The 20,300-nt window shown below is 35.3% G+C and overlaps 1 protein-coding gene across 1 annotated transcript in view; it reads right to left on the reverse strand.

The window, feature by feature from the left end:
* Nucleotides 1-12,100: 12,100 nt before the first annotated feature.
* LOC125679462 (uncharacterized) overlaps nt 12,101-20,300 on the reverse strand; it is a 54,081-nt gene continuing 45,881 nt past the window's right edge. Inside the window, exons 13-20 of the mRNA XM_048918690.2 lie at nt 17,594-17,658; nt 17,220-17,349; nt 15,597-15,694; nt 15,404-15,496; nt 15,199-15,300; nt 13,907-14,041; nt 13,709-13,799; nt 12,101-13,154 (exon numbers count right to left, since the gene is read on the reverse strand). Coding sequence (XP_048774647.2) covers nt 13,014-13,154; nt 13,709-13,799; nt 13,907-14,041; nt 15,199-15,300; nt 15,404-15,496; nt 15,597-15,694; nt 17,220-17,349; nt 17,594-17,658 — 855 coding nt within the window. The 3' untranslated portion in view covers nt 12,101-13,013. The remainder of the gene's footprint in view (nt 13,155-13,708; nt 13,800-13,906; nt 14,042-15,198; nt 15,301-15,403; nt 15,497-15,596; nt 15,695-17,219; nt 17,350-17,593; nt 17,659-20,300) is intronic.

Consider the following 20,300-nt stretch of genomic DNA (forward strand, 5'->3'; position numbering starts at 1 on the left):
TTTTTCATAGTGTGGCAGCCGAAGGAAAAGTTAGTAGTTGACTGGCAAATTAAAAAAAGAATCTACCTGATCTTTGAATTATCAAATCCTTGGGGGGAGGGCTCATCCTTTGCTACATGGATTCAATTACTAATTTTTAAGCTTGAGTTTTTCCTCATTCAATACTGCTATCAAGAATAGTGGGGGAGTCACTCATATCTTTATTCGCATATGAAAATAAGAGATTATGATCACTTAGACACTCCTCTCGGAGTTTTGTTTCTATTTTCATTTTTCTGTCACTTATCAAGCTGAAACTTGCTATGTAGCTTTTTCTTAAAAATTCACTCTAGATTCATCCATTTCGACTTCTCTAACAGGAGTTTTGTCCCTTGTTTGAAAAATTAATGTTACATGGTGGGTACATAATTTGTCTGGCTAACTTCCCCCCACAGTTTTTAAGTGATGACCTTCTTATTTTACAGAGTGTTTGTATGGGTATCGAGGATGTGGATGTTGATTATTATTTCCAATGACTGAGAAAATTGTACATTGTTGAACTAAGTCAGTTTTAAGGAAATATTACATAGAGAGTATGTACATGATTTGTCCGTTTTTATCAACAAATAAGGACATTTACGGAGTGTTTATATGGGTATTGAAGGTGTGCATGTGACAAGGGTTGTGATTTTCCTCAATTGTTCAGAAAATTACACGTTGTTGAACTTACAAAGTGTTGAGGAAATATTATAAAGTGAGTACATGGTTTGTCCTTTTAACCCCTCTCACAGTTTTATAGCTGTGGCCTTTGTAAACACCTTGAAGATGTGCGTATTGCAGGAAATTTGCTTCTCACCACATGGATGTCTTGTTGAGGGAGGTTTAAGGAGGTATGAGAACCGAAGAAATTCATAATAAAAGGAAAGTATTACATTCATTTAATATTGAGCTGATGTAATAGACTTTGCATAAACTCTTGCAAAAGTACATTTTGATTGTTACATTAAAAGCTATGATCCATAGATTTCAATGTTAACCCATATATCGAATAAGCTACCCTGAATAGATATGAAAATTAAAAAAAAGACCAGGTAATTTAATGCTGGCTTTCCTTTATTCATGTGTTGCTAAACAAAGTATGCCAGTTTGATGATAGCTGATACTGGCATTTTTGCCATGTTTGCTAATCAATGTCACAAAACAAACATCTTATAATACAACATCTTATATAACCTCCTCACAGACATATCGTGTACCGTTGGCGGTACTATTGTTTTCATTAGTTTATATATATGAAATCAGCTAGCAGTAAAAGCCCCAATAAATGAATTTAAACAATAGTTATAAGGAAATAAATTACTTTGATAATTTTAAAATGGATTGGAATTAATGGTGCCAATTAATACAACTGACCTTACCCCCTCTATCTCTCTCATATAAAATGAAAATTAACATTGTATGTATGACTATGTTCATATTCTTATGTATTTACCTCTGCGCATATATATGTTGATTGAATGAAATATAAAAAGTTTCAATATAGGTACATATTGAAAGCCTTAACTGATCGCAATTTGATGGATAGTATTATGGCAGATAATACAGTCACCAATCGGTTAACCAATCCTACGAATATCAAACAAACAGAAGCAAAATATTGATGTACAGGTACGTGCACTTAAATTTGATTGGATAACACCTAAACAGCCATAACTTTTTTTGTTTTGCAATATGATCTTTATTACATTAAGATTTATATCAAGGCTATTGACTTATAGGCATTGTTGTCATAAATCACAAACATGCGCATCTTCGTTTGGTTAATGCTAAATCGTGTATAGTTATCTTACTTAAGGAAATAGACTGAAATTCATACTGTAAAAGTTTAATGAAATATGCATGTACGTGTTTATCGAACGATTCAATATGACTTACTCAAATTTTAAAAACAAAGTACCACTTGGGAGATGGGAGACATTTGGAAAACAAATCGTAACGGTCTCCGTTATAATTACCACTAGTTAATAATGCATCATTCTGCATTACATCGAAATGCCATTGCCAACAGTTTTGTCACGTTTTATCTGCAATTGAATCATATACATGTCATATATGAATATCAAGTCAGGAAACCCAATTCACGGAATTCTGATATAACATTACATTTCCTATTGTTATATCAGGATTCCGTGAATGTTTGTCTCTAAATATTTTTTTAATGAAGTTTGCTCCTGAGCTTTTGAACACAATTGCGCAGGATGCTACTACTACGTATTTACTGGTTCAATACTGATCCCATTGCTGCAAACATATTACACATCTGTTACTTAACTCTATCCAACTGAAAAATGTTGTGTCAGTTCAAATTTGAAGAGTTTGGCAGGGACTGTATTTTGTGGCGTAAGGATTGATTAATGAAAAAGTTAAATCTGCATGATATTACAGTTTTCGATTCATCCAATATAACATTTTTATTTTTATACTGAGTCTCCTAAACGTGTATTTCAGTTTTGCAATTCATAATACATGTAGTTCAGACTTGAAACTAGTTCAAATGTTGATATCTATTGATATTGTTGATATATTTTCCGAACAGAGCACCGATTCTTAGAAATATTTAGATTAATTTACTCGAAATTGTGTATAAAAATTCAGGATTTTCGCCACTAATTAAATTTTTTTTTATTTCTAACCCCCCCCGTTTTTTTAGTTCCATTTTAAAATTTAAGATAAGACCTTGAAAATTATGTGGAATTTTAGAAATTGATATAACTCCTAATATGTCCTTTTAAACTCTCAAATTTAATAACATGAAGTTTTTCGTACATCAAGTGCAAAAAGGTCATTTATTTCCATTACTAGTATTTTACTTTTATACGCCCGTCATTACGTTATGGCGCTGTCTGTCCGGCTGGCTGGCATCCCAGGTAATGTTTTCCGGACCTTTTTCCGAAACGGATGCATTACAACTTTGAAATTTGGTCACAATTTCTCCCTCAAGAATTGTAAAGAGTGAGTTTGCATTTCAGCTGGATTGGTCCATCCTTGACCTACTTTAGGGCTATAAGCAGGTCAAACAGTTTTCCGGACTTTTTTGTTACATATACAGATTTTGCCCTGAAATTTACACATAAGCTTCCTTTCAGAGGAATACATGTTTAGTTTGCATTTCAGCTGGATTGGTCCGTCAGTCCCTGACCTACATTAGGACTTAAAGTAGGTCAAACAGTTTCCCGGGCTTTTTTTCATTATGGATACAGATATTGCCCTGAAATTTAGTCAAAGGCTTCCTCGTGGAAGAATACAAGTTCAGTATGCATTTCAGCTGGATTGGTTCATCCTTGACCTACTTTTTGGAAATAATAGGTCAAACAGTTTTCTGGAATTTTTTCATTATGGATACAGATATTGCCCTGATATGTAGTCAAAGGCTTCCCCTCAGAGAAATACAACTTCAGTTAACATTTCAGCTGGATTGGTCCATCCTTGACCTACTTTTGGACTAAAAATAGGTCAGACAGTTTTCCGGGCTTTTTTCATTACGGATACAGATATTGCCCTGATATTTAGTCAAAGGCTTCCTCTCGGAGGATGACAAGTACAGTTAACATTTCAACTGGATTGGCGCACAATGACCTACAGTACTTAAAGGGTAGAAGTAGGTTAAACAGTTTTCCAGATTGTTTTTGGTATGGTCACAGGTATTGCTCTGAAATTTAGTCACAACCTCCCTTTCAGAGAAATACATAATCAGTTTACATTTCAACCTAATTGATGCACCATCACCTACTTTAAGGCTAAAAGTAGAACAAGTGGTCTCCTGGACTTTTTAATCATCATAGATAGGTATTGCACCAAAATTTCTTTGAACCTCACTCTCGGGGAAATACATAATCAGTTCACATGTCAGATGGATTGGTGCACCATGACCCACTTTAAGGCTTTTCTATTCAGAATGTGTGTTGTATCAATTCAGAGTGCACAATATGCTTTCAGGTTGAATTTCACTGTCCAACGGGCGTATATTGTACCATTTGCGGTACTCTTGTTTTACTGTCAGCAGAGATAAACTACTGACCTTGCCATAGCTTAAATTATTAAGCATTCCCAAATTACCACTTTGAGCATTCAACATCACAATACTAGAAGTTTCTATGAGGAATTTAAGAACGATTTATAGTGTGTGCTATTGCAGTTGACCTTTTTGCTCTCACAATGATTGCCTAAATATTTAGTTATTTTTCATACAATTTCTTGTAATAACTGGACCCAATATATTACCTATACACATTTTTTGATAGAAATTGATATCACTATACAGCATAATACAACAAATATATTTAAATAACCATTTCATATTTCAATAAACGGTTAATATCAATGGAAAGAGACCCATGGATCACCAAGTTCATCTGAGCCATCTTGCCCTCACAGATAGGCATGTCTTTCATAAGTTTAAGATTCGTAATTGTAGTTTCACAATGAACCAAAAACTCACTATTGAATAACTGAGAATACATGTATATTGCATTAACTAACTGTAATTTTCCCCAGATGGAGGTCTATGTTCACTGTATGTATAAGGGAGGGAAGGGGGGGGGGTGAATTAGTTCCATTATGAAACTTTTCTAAAAATTTGATGTACATTAATGTATAAATGATGTATGTTTCAACTAAACTTTGAATTACAAGGACAATTCAAACACATTGATTGAAGTTATGAAATTGGTATTCTATCATGTGCACATTTTTTACTAATATATCTAAGAAAGAATAATCAACAGTGAAATGTCCTTTACATTTATGCAATATTATTGTCTTTCAAAAGGCGTGTACATGTAATACACGAGTACATGTACTTGTTTCCCCTTAAATTCACAATTTAGTTTAAAGTATGTTGTACAACATCCACTGCTTTGAGTTCATAAGTGAATTAATGTTTTTCATTCAAGTCCCAAATTTTTGCAGTAGTTCTTTAATCTTCGGAACTTGATCAAACATTTTTAAATTTGTGGAGTTCTGGGGGTCCACGGGATATGTCATCATCACTGTAAATGGAGTACCTGTTCAAAATATAGATAAATATATTTAAATATAGCAAAAAAAGATGAATATCTGATATACTCAGAATTGTCTTTACAAATGCTGTCTGATGTTAAAATGAAAAAAAATTATCTAAAGAAAATATAGTACCTCTCTGGCTGTTAAACTTGTTGACTCGAAACCCACTTCAACCTGCACTGGTCCTATCTAACCTCCATTGGTCCTCAGGCTGATGCCTAGAAAAAAGATCATCATAATGGATATATGCACAGTTAGGTCTATATTATACCATTGAGTAATCAGACTGCGTCAGACAATGTGAATTTTAAAATTGTGTCTCAACACATATTCAGTGAAAATTTAAATACTGATGTTTCAAAATTATAAATTGCAATTTATGTAATACCCGTTTTATGTTGATCACAGAAACGTGTTGCTCTGACCCCAACAGTAAGACAGACAACATTACTTGTGTGAATTGTCATTTATTGTGATGACAATGTAAAAAGGGGAGATCACCCATAATAATATACATTGGTACTACTTAAAATTGCGTAGTGATCTCCCCCGATATAAAACAAATTAATGTAAAAATAAAATGACACTGTAAAAATGGGGGATCAACCAGAAATATATCATACATTGTTGCTAGTGAAAGTTGCCTAATGATCTCCCCTGATATAAAACAAAATACTGTAAAATTTAAAAACAGAGAACAAAGTGTAAAAACATATATACAATACAACCCAAAAGTTGGCGTTAAAAAACAAAATGCCCACAAAAAGCAAACAAACGTTTGCAAGCAAAAAGAGAGACCAGAACAACGCCAACCAAAGTGGACTACCTAAGCATGGGTAGTCGACCAAAAAGGGGCCGAGTACTATACAGATTCCGCGATGACTAGTTATCAATATAAATCAAATGACAACACTTATAATACATCTGCATTGTGTTATTGCATGTCAACCAGGAGCCAGCAGGCACAGTTTGAATGGGAGTATAAAACAAACTATAATGTGACTAGACATAGATGTGAACATATAACAAATAGATACCCAGCCTAGTTGTTGACTCCACACAGCAGTTTACTTCTGACCTGTGTGTTTGTCACAGAAAGTAATGATCATCTTACAGCAGTTTACTTCTGACCTGTGAGATTTGTTATGTAGGATATATGCAGGATTTGTAGTGTTAATGAGGTATCTAGTACAGCAGTTTACATCTGACCTGTACTATTGCTCACCTTGAAAGCTGAACTCACGCCTAACCCTTGAGCCTATGAATATTAGATTTATGTATACGGGGTTATATTACAAAACTGTCCAGCCTGATGTATCTCCGTAAAGCATCTGAATTCCATCGACCCATATTTTGTATGCAATTTTCCGAGAAACCTAGATTTGCTGCATGTGTAGCCGCCCCTATTCTAAAGCTGTGACCCTTGTAAAGTGCAGGATTAAGTCCAATGAATTGAATAGCATTTTGGAGGTGTTTGCTTACAAAGGAGTATGGAACAGGATTGCCTCCGATAAATTGGTATAGGGGCCCTGTGTGATTGCAATATGAGATGACATATATGTTTTCATAAACTGCCATAGACTCATCATATCTGTTTTATTTACAAAAGTGTGTGTCAAGAGAAGAACATACGAGTAGTATACATATCTTACTTATACATACAATGCATACATTTGCCTATGAGAGAGCACATGCAGATTTGTGATTAATTTACATTATTTTCAAAAAGGTTTTGCCAACCTACATGCTTGTGTGAAACACGAAACCTCAGGTTTGATATATTTCTTAGGTCACCGAAATTTCAAAGTAATAGTATGTATACTATAGCCTAAGGAATTATAATTCAACACATGCCCCCCCCCCTCCACTTTCTATCTGGTTCCCCCATACCCCTAGATAGTAGATCTATACAGATATTTGTTTTTCATCACTTTTATACATGTAGTTCAAGGTATGTTATTTTCGTAACGGTTATTTTCATAACGATATTTTCATAATAATAATGTCCGTAAGACATCCGTTAACAATTACATGCATAGGTGGGAGTTATATTCTAAGAACACACGGAATACATATATACATACAAAATAATACATCTACTGTATGTCGTGTGTTTAAAATTACAGATTTTATTATAAATTGCGTTGTAAAATAGCAGAGGAAATGTGAGTTGAATTTTTGAATACAAAATTATGGCATTTTTTCACTCACCAAACGAAACTATGATTTCGTTGTCCAAGTTGAATGCGTCCACCAAATTCCTCTTCTTGGAAGAAACTTTGTTTAGCCTCTCAATGACTGTATAAAAAGTATTTAATCTCGTAGCATGCAGCACTCTGACATTACAATGCATCAATCAAAAACAACAGTTTACGTAGCGCATCTATACATTACCTTAGGTTACCTTACCTTACGTGGTTTCTGCACGCAGGTCCATTTGGTCTTCTATTTGCAGCTCTTCTAGTCTTTCTTGTTCCATCTTTCTTCCGGTGTAGTTGTATTCAGTTGTGTAATCAAATAACATTTCTTGGTTCTCCAAGAATTTGTCAAGCCTATTTTCGAATTGATGCACTTTCTTTGATGCGATTACATTTTCGGGCAAAGAGTTCCAGATGTCCACAACTCTGTTTGTGAAGCTGAATTTACGGAGGTCTAGTCTACTTCTTTGTTTCTTTATTTTCATTGAGTTTCCTCTAGTAATATCATTATAGCTTAGTTCAAACATTCCTGATGTTACTCTCTTGTCATAAATTCCATTTAGTATCTTGAATGTTTCAATCATGTCCCCTCTCATACGACGAAATTTTAGTGTTGGCAACTTTAACTTTTTTAATCTCTCTTCATAATTTAAGTTTTTCATCTGGGGTAACATTTTTGTCGCTCTTTTCTGTACATTTACGACTGCCTCGATGTCTTTTTTCTTGTACGGTGACCAGACGCTACTTGCGTATTCCAAATGTGGACGTACCAAAGACTTAAATAGTAATGTGAATGTTCTATTGTCCATGAAGCAAAATGAACGTCTCATTAATCCTGCTATTTGATTTGCCTTGTTTATTTGAATATGTATGTGTTTTTCAAATTTAAATTCGAGTCTATTGTTACTCCTATATCTTTTTCGCTATCACCAATCTCTAACACTGTTCTTTTTTCATCATAAGTTTTCATGGTGTAGTTATGGTTCATAATATTTTTGCCTCTATTCAATACTGGTAATACTTTGCATTTGTCCGGATGAAATTTGGGAAGCCATGTTTCATTCCAATCGAAAAGACTGTTCAGATCTGATTGTACCACATTAATATCGTCATCACTGTTGATTTCCTTGAAAAATTTAGTGTTATCGGCAAACAGAAAAACCTCGGATAAAACATTCTCTGGTAAAAAATTACAAATAGCACTGGTCCTAAAACTGAGCCTTGCTGGGTGCCATTTAGATCTATACGAATTAACCTGTACGCACTGTTTTCTTCCGGACAAGAAACATCGGACCCATTTACAAATTTGTTCACTAATTCCATATGCTTTCATCTTTTGGAGCAATCTTTCATGGGGAACTTTGTCGAAAGCTTTCATAAAGTCCATGTATACGGCATTTAGTATCCCTCCTTTATCAAGTATGCTTGTCCATCTGTCGAGTACTTTCAATAATTGTAGTGATGAAGATCGACCACCCATAAATCCAAACTGCTTGTCACTAAAGAGGTTAAAACTATCCATATGGTTGATAATCATCTTTCATATAAGTTTTTCTAGAGCCTTAAGTTTTACATGGATTGGTGATTTAAGATTTCGTTTGGCAAAACGTTTCACACAGATGAAACATTTGATCTACCATTATTACAGACATTGACGTATACTTATGTGATATGTGCTGATTTTCTCTAGGCGAGTCAGTCACAGCAACAAAACACTTTCGGAACCCTTTTTTTTGTTTTTCCACTATTCTATGACGGAGTAAGGAATTCCGGAAAATAAATTCACGTGAAAATACACAAGTTTTTCTGATCACGTGGTTGCTATCCGTCGCTACCTTAATACATCATGACGAATCATTCAGATGATACCCTTTCTGCTTCTCCTAAATATTAATTTTACTTTTATCTAGTGTCAGTAAATTTATAAAGAAGAAGTTATGGTAATGGACATTTACAGTAAACAACCATATTGTTCCCGTCCTTAACTTGGAACCTGTCTCTGGGGTTGTGAAATTCACAATTTTAATATAATATTTATGTACATCCTTTTCTGTTTTTGCATTTAGTCTTTATGTACATGTAGTTTCAGCAAAATTAAAGTGAAGTATTTTACATGACAGACATTTGATCACTATGACCATTTTGGCCCCACTCTGGTACAAAAACCCGTATCCCTGGAATCATGAAGTTTACAATTTTGGTAAAGGGTTACCTGCTTCCTCTAAATGCCAAGTTTGGACCCGCCCTAGAGTCAGAATATCTACCCCGGAGGTCAAAAAATTATAGTTTTGGTTGAGGCCCTCCTGCTCTACTTCACTGTGTATTCAGTTTTTGTCCCCCACTGCAACACGGAAGGGGACATAAATACCGGTGTCCGTGTACCCGTCCGTGCGTGCATCCGTCCGTTCCACTTGATTTTCCTTCTCCGAAACTTCCTGTGGGGATCCAGGTTAGAATAGGTCCTCAGTACCTCTTGTTTGTCCTAAGAGGCGATTAAATGGGGGGGGGGGGGGGGTTCCTTCGGATGAGACCGCAAACACCGAGGTCCCGTGTCACAGCAGGTGTGGCACGATAAAGATCCCTCCCTGCTCAAAGGCCGTAAGAGCCGAGCATAGGCCTAAATTTTGCATCCCTTCACCGGCAGTGGTGACGTCTCCGTATGAGTGAAAGATTCTCGAGAGGGTCATTAAACAATATTTAATCAATCAATCAATCTTCTCCGAAACCGCTTAACGGATTTTGTTCAAATTTTGTAGGATTTTAGTCACCATATGTAGTTGATCATATTGGGCCGCCATGTTGATTTGAGAGGAGTTATGGGACTTTTGTGCTTCAACTTTTTTGCGGTGGTGGGGGACATATGGCTACGCGTAACAGTCTTGTTCTTACAGAGGTGCGGTTGTAGAAATGAAAATTGGTCAATTGTTTAGCAGTTTTCTGTTAGCCTCTAACACCCAGGAGTCCTTAAACTTACAAATTAACCCCCCCCCCCCCCCCCTGTCGCAAAGATGCTTTTATACCCAATATGAAAAAACTGGAAGAATGGGTTTCAAGAAATTAAAGTTCAATTATTACCGCACGACGGACACAAATCATTAGCTGGGGGTGGGGGTTCAGGTGACCTACAGGGGATGAAACCCACTAACTGGGGAAAATATATTGAATCCTCTATTGTATATGTACTAACGATAGTAACGTCAACATACAATAAATCCATATTGACCAGTGTCTTTGCTGTGTATACCTTGATTTATCTTTGAGCCATGGTACCAAAATGTTACGACAAAGTCGAGTGAATCAGCTTCAAATTTCACATTTTGTAACAATCTTTTCACACGAATCTGCTCCATCGCCAAGCGTCCAACATTACATGACTTCAAAAGATTATCTTAAACACGGAGGTCACGATAGGCTTCACTCTCGCTACTAAGAACTTGAGCGCCGTGCATAGGTCAAAATTTGTGGCACTTCACTACAACGTCACCTAAGCTGTATATTAATGAAATGATATCAGGATACGGCAGGTGTGACCGGTCGACAGGAGATGTTTACTCCTTTTAGGCACCTGATTCCACCTCTGGTGTGTCCAGGGGTCTGTGTTTACCCAACTATCTATTTTATATTGCTTATGGGATTTAGGAATTGATCGCTGTTCGTTATCTTCACCTTTCATGTTCATGAACATCAAAATAATATATCATTTCTGATAGCTATACATGCTGTAATTGATTTCGATAACTATGCACAGGGTGTATACATGAACGAGTGAAATTGTGTATATGAATTGCATATATCAGTAAAACAATTTATCTCGGCAAGAATCAAATTGATGTAGTTTACGGGAAATGTTTTATGTCGCTTTTGTTTGTAAACCGCTTTACGTCGCCATATGAGATGTTTTTTATTCTTGTCAAGCAAGTAGTATTGTTGTTGTTTTTTCGTGACAAGCAAAATAATTATTTTTGAAAAAAATGAAGGATCCGATGCTCTTTTGTCCAGTAACCCTAAGTTTGAGGTGGTTGTCCTTCCCTGCATGGGTTCAATTCATTACGCTCACCTTGTCACCATTCAATGCTACTAGTAAAAGGGATGGAGAATGAGCAAAGAGAACTTACTTTGCACGTGTTAATAAATAACTGCATGTGAAAATAACTAACGTTGCATGTGAAAATAACTAACGTTGCACGTGTTAATAACCAACGTTGCATGTGTTAATGACTAACTTTGTATGTGTTAATAACTAACTTTGTATGTACAAATAACGGGAAAAGGCACGTAGAGATCATCACCTTTAGGTAAAGTGCCACAAATTTTGATCCATGCTTGTAAGTAACTACCACAACAATTTCGAGCTTACCATTCCATAAGTTAGACAATTATTCATAAACTTCAATAAGAAAACATTTCTAAGAACTGCAGGGAAACTATTCAAATCCAGTGCGTTATTTCTTTCAAATTTTTATAAAATTTTAGGAATATTCATTTCCTGTCAGAAGTGTTTTAAGAAAATTCTTTTATGTCGGAAAACTTTCAAGATCCCGTGACTAGATCTTTTATTTCATCTTAGTTTAGATAATTTTATTTCCCGTCTAACTAAATTGCCTCTATAAAGGTCAATTTGTACAAATTTCCATAAGTTTTTTTTTAAAACCTCACACGAATGTGGAAATCCTCAAGGATATTTTTCCCCCCGAGACGAATTTTTCATTTTTCAACAGTCAATTTCTCACCTGTCAGGTGGGAGTCACCTGTAATGAAGTTACTGTTGAAGTCATTCGATAATGGTAATATCGAGAAATAAAGGAATGACGAAGTAGTACTATATTTGTCCTTCGACATTTTACTTATAACAATTACACATCTAAGAATATAAAGGATTTATTTCATCAACATACCAAAACAAAAACAAAATACATATCACAAATGCATGTCAAGAACATTTTGTGCACTGGTCAGCACGTCTGCCCTAATCAAAACAACTTGTTACAATGACAACAACTTCCAGAACTTTGAATCACAATCAGTAATTCATCCTTTATACACTGCACATGGTCTGAGTCCCCGTTTATTCAATTCTTTTTTCATTATAAGCTAATCGAAAAATACGTCAGCATTACCAAAACATTGATCACACAAGGCACGGAAGGGAGAACGTTCTTTTTTGCCAAAGTGAAAAACACAGGTGACTGCAGTGAGATTGAAATTACTATGAAAATAGACGGGATATGCTTAAATGCATTTTAAGTGCTTAGAGAGATATGCTCTTGGGTAGTATTATAAGCTTTCTATTCAAGTTTGCTATCAAGTATTTGCCATTTCAATGGTTTTTAAAAAGAAACTTAACATACAAAGTAGCAATTTTTGGTAAATAACGTTTTTAAATCTAGTCACATAATTATCTGGTGTGTGGAAATATTACAAGTTTTTCTGCATTTTAATTGGGTATTGTAGGAAATTCAAACTGGAAAAGAACGCTTGTGATATATGAATGAAATGATGCAGTGTAGTGGTTGTCCAAAATATACTTCTGTTTTACAAAATAAATATCATTTTTTAAAAATACATGTAGTTTGTGGTTCATAAAAATATACCGGCGTAAAACATTGCAGTTCATAATCTCATGTATTATTTCATATTTACACTAATCTGCTTTCATTTCTGTTGGAATTCTCAGCTGTTAAATTAAACGCTTTATATATATATCAAGATTAATACGCGCATTGCTCACAACTGCAACGCACTTATCAATACATTTTGACAAGTACAATTGTTAAGTCACATCCCTCCTCTACAAATTTCGTCTATTAACATTAAAGGCGAACTCTCCTCCTCATTAAAAACTTTGGAACAGTAGCGTGGTGACGACTTGTCCTCATTACATTTATCACCAGACATAGACTCCTCATTTTGAAGTTTCTGTAACCAAACATAATGAAAACGATTATTATGATTTCATCAAAAGCAAGATGAGCACTTAACTCATTTGTGTAAATAAAACTACAGTCAAAATGATTAGTCAAAGGTTCTGAAATATTCTTATTAAAACGACTATAATATAAAAGCAAAAGAATGGCATATAATGATTTGAATTGGTATCTCCCATATGTGCAACTGATTTAAAAATATATTTGTGGAGTTTTATTTGTGACAAAGTCATCATAATACTTTCAAACTGTTTTACATAATTTCATTGTTTGATGGCATTTATCCTTTCGTTGTATGAGTTCGAAGAATTTAATATCAATATACACCTCCTTTCTATCAAAGATGTATCATTAGAAGATATAAAACGAAGTCGCTCTAAAGATTTTCAAATATGTAAGACGTCAATCCAAAACATTTATACAAGGAAGTTCTGCATATGCACTCTTTTTTGAGTCAATTTTGCTTTAAAAAGTGAAGTCATTTTAGGAAACCATATTATACCCCTACTAGATATCGATTTCCGTGCAATTGAATGGAAACATTACCTTATGAGTCATGATTAAGAATCTGTATACAGTTTGAAACGATGGCCTTTCCATAGGGTCACTTTGCCAACAACAACTCATAAGATCGTATCTGCAAGGATTAATTGTTATAGAAATGTTGATACTCCAGACAAATGCTCATTTTGTGAGACATGTAAACACATAAGGTGATTACATAATTCCTTAGAATTTACTTACATTGATTGAGTACAAAGCGCAGGCATTTCTAAGCGGCCTCCTTTGTTAACAAATGTCATAACTGCATTGTTTTGAAGGCCTGGATAAGGGATAAATCCGGATGTGAATATCTCCCACATCAAAACACCGAAAGCCCTACATTAAAGAAAAATATATTACTTACAGATTATTGTCTGCATATTCTATAAAATTGAAGAAAAAAAAATGTTTGTTGTCACAGATTACACAGCTATATAATGAACTTTTACAATATTGATATTTGCCATGTGATTTTACACGGAGGATTTAAATTCCGACTGAAATTCTCCAACAGTCAAAAGTAACAAATTCTTGTAACAGACAAGTGCTATTTCACAAGAATACATGAAAGGTGATGATCAATCCAACTCCTTATAGAAATAAACAATAGTGACCTGACAAACACGGGTTCCTGGGTATACTAGAGGTGCCTAGGAGTAGTCAGCATCCCCTGTCAACCGGTCATAGCCTCTGTCGTTAAATTAACGCTTTGCATTGTGAGTGGGATGCTTGTACCCTGGCCGCGTCATACATGTATCTAAGACTAAAAATAGGCACGAGGTAATGACTGCTTTACCAAACACCGGGCATTTGGAAGTAAGCAATGGATCTTTCGGATGAGGCATTAAAAGCGAAGGTCCCGTGTTGCGACACGTGGAGTCACAATATAGAAATCTCACTGCTACGACACTGAGTGTCATGCATACATCATATTCCATTATCACCTGCATATGGTGTTTATATCTCTCAATTAATTCGATACGTATGAGCTTGTTCTGCGTATGGTAAGTTTTTAAATCGAGACAGGCTACTGACAAACAAGTTGATGGTGCAGGGATTTCAACAGTCATGTTCAGAGTCATCATTTTGCAAATTATATGGTCGTTATAACGATCTAATCTATACAACCTATCATTCGGTCAAATGCTGTCTGACGTGTTTCAAACCGATTGTAAGGCAGTTCTTGGCACACTGATTTTGACTACGGATAACTCCGTTTACCTGATCACGATATAGGGCTCACGGCGGGTGTGACCGGTCGACAGGGGATGCTTGCTCTTCATAGGCACCTGATCCCATTTCTGGTGTGCCCAGGGGTACATGTTTGCCCAACTGTCTATTTTGTATTGCTTATAGGAGTTATGAAATTGATCACTTGTTCGTTGTCTTCACCTTTCAAACATGCAAGTGTAAATTTGTAGAAATTCATCTACACTTTCTGACGTCTTAGTGAGTGAAAAATATTTGAAGGGACGAAAAACAAATATGATTACCAAACATCCGATTTACAGGAAAAGTATCCCTCCAAGAACGCTTCTGGTGGCATCCATCTTATTGGAAGCAGAGCTGTCCCTTCCTTTCTGTAATAATCATTCCTACAAAAAAGGGTTAATAGAATTCTATATTATGTCGCATGACATTCAAACAAACAAAAAAACAAAAGGAGATAATATTTTAAATTAGCAAAAATCCACTTACATTAGAATATCTTTGGCCATACCAAAGTCGCCCAATTTAGCTATTCTGTTTGGTCCCAAATTTGTTAGCAGACAGTTCCGTGCAGCAACATCTCTGTCAAACCAAAACGATGTACATGTATATTACTAACTTACGGTATATTTTTGTTTAGATACTACTGCTATATACATTGTATATTCAAAAGTTTTATCACCTGTGAACAAAATGTAGCGATTCCAAATAGTTTAACCCACATGCAACATCACTTGCGAGACGCAGTAGCTCTGAAATCTTCAATGTCGATTTCTGTGTCTAAAAATAAAACGTAAAACTAATTAAAAAGGTGTTTGTCATACGTATCATTACACTTTGAATGCTTAATTGTTTCTTTTGTTTGCTCCAAGATAATATGCTTATGTTATTTATTTATTTATTATTATTTTTTTTTTTTTTTTTACAATTTTTGTTACATGTTTCTCTTTGGTGGAATGTTTGGCGTCAAACGAACGTTAATCCAATGTATGCTGAATAACAGCAAACACTGCAACCGGGGATTTTAAATGGTAGACCGGCATATTGATATAACTTATGAAAAATGACAAAAATTACATTACAACGACAATTTACGTTAACAAGATTTTGCAACATCTGTGTTATATTTCACAGAAATGCAGTGAAATTTCACAAACATGTATTTCCTTTTCATTAGGAATTCATGTAACCATGAGTGGTATGAAAAAGTGAAGATAACGAACAGTGATCAGTCTCATAACTCCAACACAGTATAAAGAAATCAGAATGGAGCAAACGCGGACTCCTAGACATAACCAGAGACGGTATCAGGTACATGTACCTAGGGGGAGTAAGTATACCCTGTTGACCGGTCACACCCGCCGTGAGCCCTATATCTTGTTGATCAAGTAAACTAAGTTATTCGTAGTCGAGGTCAGTGTGTAAAGAACGACCTAACGGTATGCCATTGTGGGAGATGGTGATCTGTTTGTGGGCATGCGTAACAGTAATTCATTTCCATTTCATTTTAGTCTTAAGCTCACATCTATGAACTCCTGGAATGTTTGTTTATATGTTGTTTCACATCCCACTCGAATTTACACTCACGTAGACGGTATAAATGGCGCTTACGGCCGTGACACAGGACCTCCTTTCAAATCAGTGCTGAAACACATGTGACTCATACGCTTGGCGAAGGATCAATCATGTTCTATGTTAAACGCTTAACGCAGTGCCAGTTTCAAGAATCGACCCCCCTCCCCCGTTTGTAAGAGAGCACCCTAAACACTAACCTACCGCGGCCGGTCAATGTCATACAATACTAATAGAATCCTTCATTAGTACGAGTGTGGGATAGGGAAATTCCACCGAGGGGACAAGATTCGCAGTCTAGGACGAGGCTTTGCCGAGTCCTAGACAGCGAATCTTGTTCCAGAGGTGGAATTTCCCTATCCCACACGAGTAAATAATGAAGGATTATTTTTCTCACATTTTACCTACAGTTTAGTGTATAAATTTAGGAGCTTTGAGAAAATTCTAAATTATCAAAATCCTCATTTGAACTTCGATGCAAAAACTAATTAGACAGGCAGAAAGAGCATACCCGAAAATGGTTTACACTGAAAGTGTAAACTAAAAAACCCAAGGTTGTCCGCTAGAAAGCTATATAAATTAAAATTCACCGTGTAACGTAAATCATAGAAAATATATGACGTCACAATCAAATGACGTCGCAGCAGTGTGAGACAGAAAAATCTCACATGGCTGTCTCACATGGGTAAAGTCAATCTCACACTGGTGATTATGTGAGAAAAAGATATCCTACCTGTTTATCCTTTGTGTTTCGTAGAAATGTTTTCAGATCTCCACCCAACATCAACTCTAGAAGTATCATATAAACTCCATTTGATGATGATATTCCGAGACATTTCACAATGTTTTTGTGTTGAAATTTGCTAGAAAAAATTATCAATATCATTATTAAATAATGTTTTTACAATTTCATAAACATATTCAAGTTGCTGCGATGGGTTTAACTTTCTTGGTTGATTCATCTCATAATTGCAATGTTATTACGTATGAAATTTAAAGGCGGTTTACGCTACCATGACGCGATTAAAACATTTGGCACAAAATTTTTAAATTAGAAAACTGTTATAGATGATGTGTACAAAGTAATTGTCGAAATGTTCCACTTACAATAATATCAAAGCTTCCAGTAAAAAATCGTCTTGGGATTGTTGGTCTGCACTTTTTGATAACCTCTATTAAAAAAAAAATGAAATTTACAGTTTCTTGTAAACTGCTACATGTGATTATCGAGTTCTCACCAAACCTATTCTGCCTTTATTCTAAAAAAAACATTTTGGGAAAAACTCATTATATACGTTTTAATGTTACAAACAGGAATTTTTGTTGAATATTCTCAAGTACGCAGGTTCGTTGTACGTATATATGTATAAAACATGTATTTTGAATAGATAAAACGTGTAAGTTTTACAAGAAGTATATATTCTCTCTCCAATTATCTCCAATTTACTAAGACTTCTCTGAAATTGAGATCCCAAGTCAAGGTTTTTAGGTGTATGTCATAGATAATTCATTGTATAGGACTGCATAATTATATTATTTTATTGGGTATAATTTGTTTGTTTTGTGTTGCACCGATTTTGCTATATTAAGCCGTCCCATACATCTATGTTTAAAACTCTGTATTGCATACATCAATCAAAATTCTTATTACGTATTTTAAGGAAACACGGGACGTTAAAAAGGTGCTCCGTGTCAAGGATCACAACTCCCTTGGCACGCAAAAGATCGTTTCCTTGATTTTCGAAAAAGAGTAGGCTCACTTGGCGTCAGCATTCATAACCAAACATAGTCCAGTTAGTGAACCCCCGTAAAATGGATGGAATATTGCCAAAAACGGCATAAAAACATAGAAAATCGATCAATCATTTAGGAAAATGCAATAAGCAATTAAAAAGTTAATGCAACGAATAGTGATTAATCACATAAATCCTATAAAAATAAATCATACAAATCCTTTACAAAATCGGGGTAGAAAAACGCTAGCCCCTGAACACACCAAAGGTGGCATCAGGTGCTTAGAACGCACAAACATCCACTGTTGACCAGATAAATCATTCTGTCGTCTACCCTGTTGATCAGGTACACAAAGCATATCCTAGTCGAAATCAGCGTGTAAAGAACGGTATAGTAATTGCTATGAAATAGGTCAGGCAGCATTCGACCAGATGACAGGTTGTACCAATTTTTGCGAATAAGATCATTATAACAATCATAGAATTTTCCAAATGTTGACTTTCAACAATACTGTTACTTATGTAATGTGCACGCATTTGTTAGCTGAGACAGGTTATATTGGCAAATTAGATCGTTATCACAACCATAAAATTTGTGAAATACTGACTCTAAACAAGACATTTGAAATCGATGTAACATTCACATATTTGTCAGTAGCCTGCCTCGAACAAAAAGCTGATCATACGCAGAAGATGCTTTTGCCTATCGATTCAGTTGAGAGACATAAACATCATAAATTATGCAGGTGAAAATGAAATATTGCTACATAGATATGGGAAGTTGACGATGAAGAAGCTGAAATCATCCCGCTTGTAATAAAGTTGAGTTATTACTTTGCTGTTAACATCTATATCCAGTGAAATACCCAAGTATAAAGCAGATGTGGAAGACTCTGTTGTATCATTTATTTATTCATTCATAATATGAAGCGGATATGAGAGATCCTATGGTGTCCTTTATTTCGAGTTCAAGGGATACATCGAGTCGACATATGCATATGAATGAAATTGAGTATTGTTTTAGATAAAACGTCATCGATATATCTAAATGTCGAGTTCATCGTCACAGCAAGAGATTTTGTCTTCCACTGTAGAAGCTTTTAAATAAATTCTGCCTCCTAAGAATGCAAACACATGACAGCTAATAAAGAAACATAAGTCGTGCCCATGAAAATTAGCACAAACTATTGGAAGACCCGACCACCAGAGACTACGTAGATATCGTCGATGGGGGAACTCCAACATATCCTTTTTATATCAACTTCAGAATGCTTGTTCGTAGAATCAGTGTGGTGTTTAACAAAGTGTTTCAAAGTTGAATTGTCCAGTATCAAGAGGTTTATACTTGTCTTTTATTATCCCAGTTTCATATCTAACGTGAATGGATTTAAGCTTAATGCAACACTCTCTCCATAATGCTAACCAATACACCATATTAATATCAATAAAACTTAATTGACCGTCTTCACTGTACACATGAAATGAGCATGATGAACGTAAATACACTGTAGTAATATATGGTACTAATTAATGTACTGATCTCAATATGGTGACTCATTAAAGGGTGTGATTTACTGACATTAAAGCTTTTTTCTTATTTCTTCACTCCCAACATGGTATCAATATACCAAGTCATAATCATAAATGTTTTATCAAATATTCTATATAAGTAATGAATTTTACAAGATTTGCCACTTCCAGGTTCTAATATATATAAGGAGATACAATTCAGCTGTCACACTGCTTGGCTGAACAAATTACAACGAATAATGTGCAATAAGCCACAGGAAGTTGTGCATGCAAGGTGAAGATAACGAACAGTGATCAATCTCATAACTCCTACAAGCAATACAAAATAGATAGTTGGGCAAACACGGACCCCTGGACACACCAGAGGTGGGATCAGGTGCCTAGGAGGAGTAAGCATCCCCTGTTGACCGGTCACACCCGCCGTGAGCCCCATATCCTGATCAGGTAAACGGAGTTTACGCAATGACGCAATGACTGATTCATAATACATCTACCTTGTTTATGCTATGAGGTTATTATACAATGGTGCACAGTAGAATTGTAAACTTTAT

The sequence above is a fragment of the Ostrea edulis genome, chromosome 2, assembly GCF_947568905.1.
Source record: "Ostrea edulis chromosome 2, xbOstEdul1.1, whole genome shotgun sequence".
NCBI classification, from domain to species: domain Eukaryota; kingdom Metazoa; phylum Mollusca; class Bivalvia; order Ostreida; family Ostreidae; genus Ostrea; species Ostrea edulis.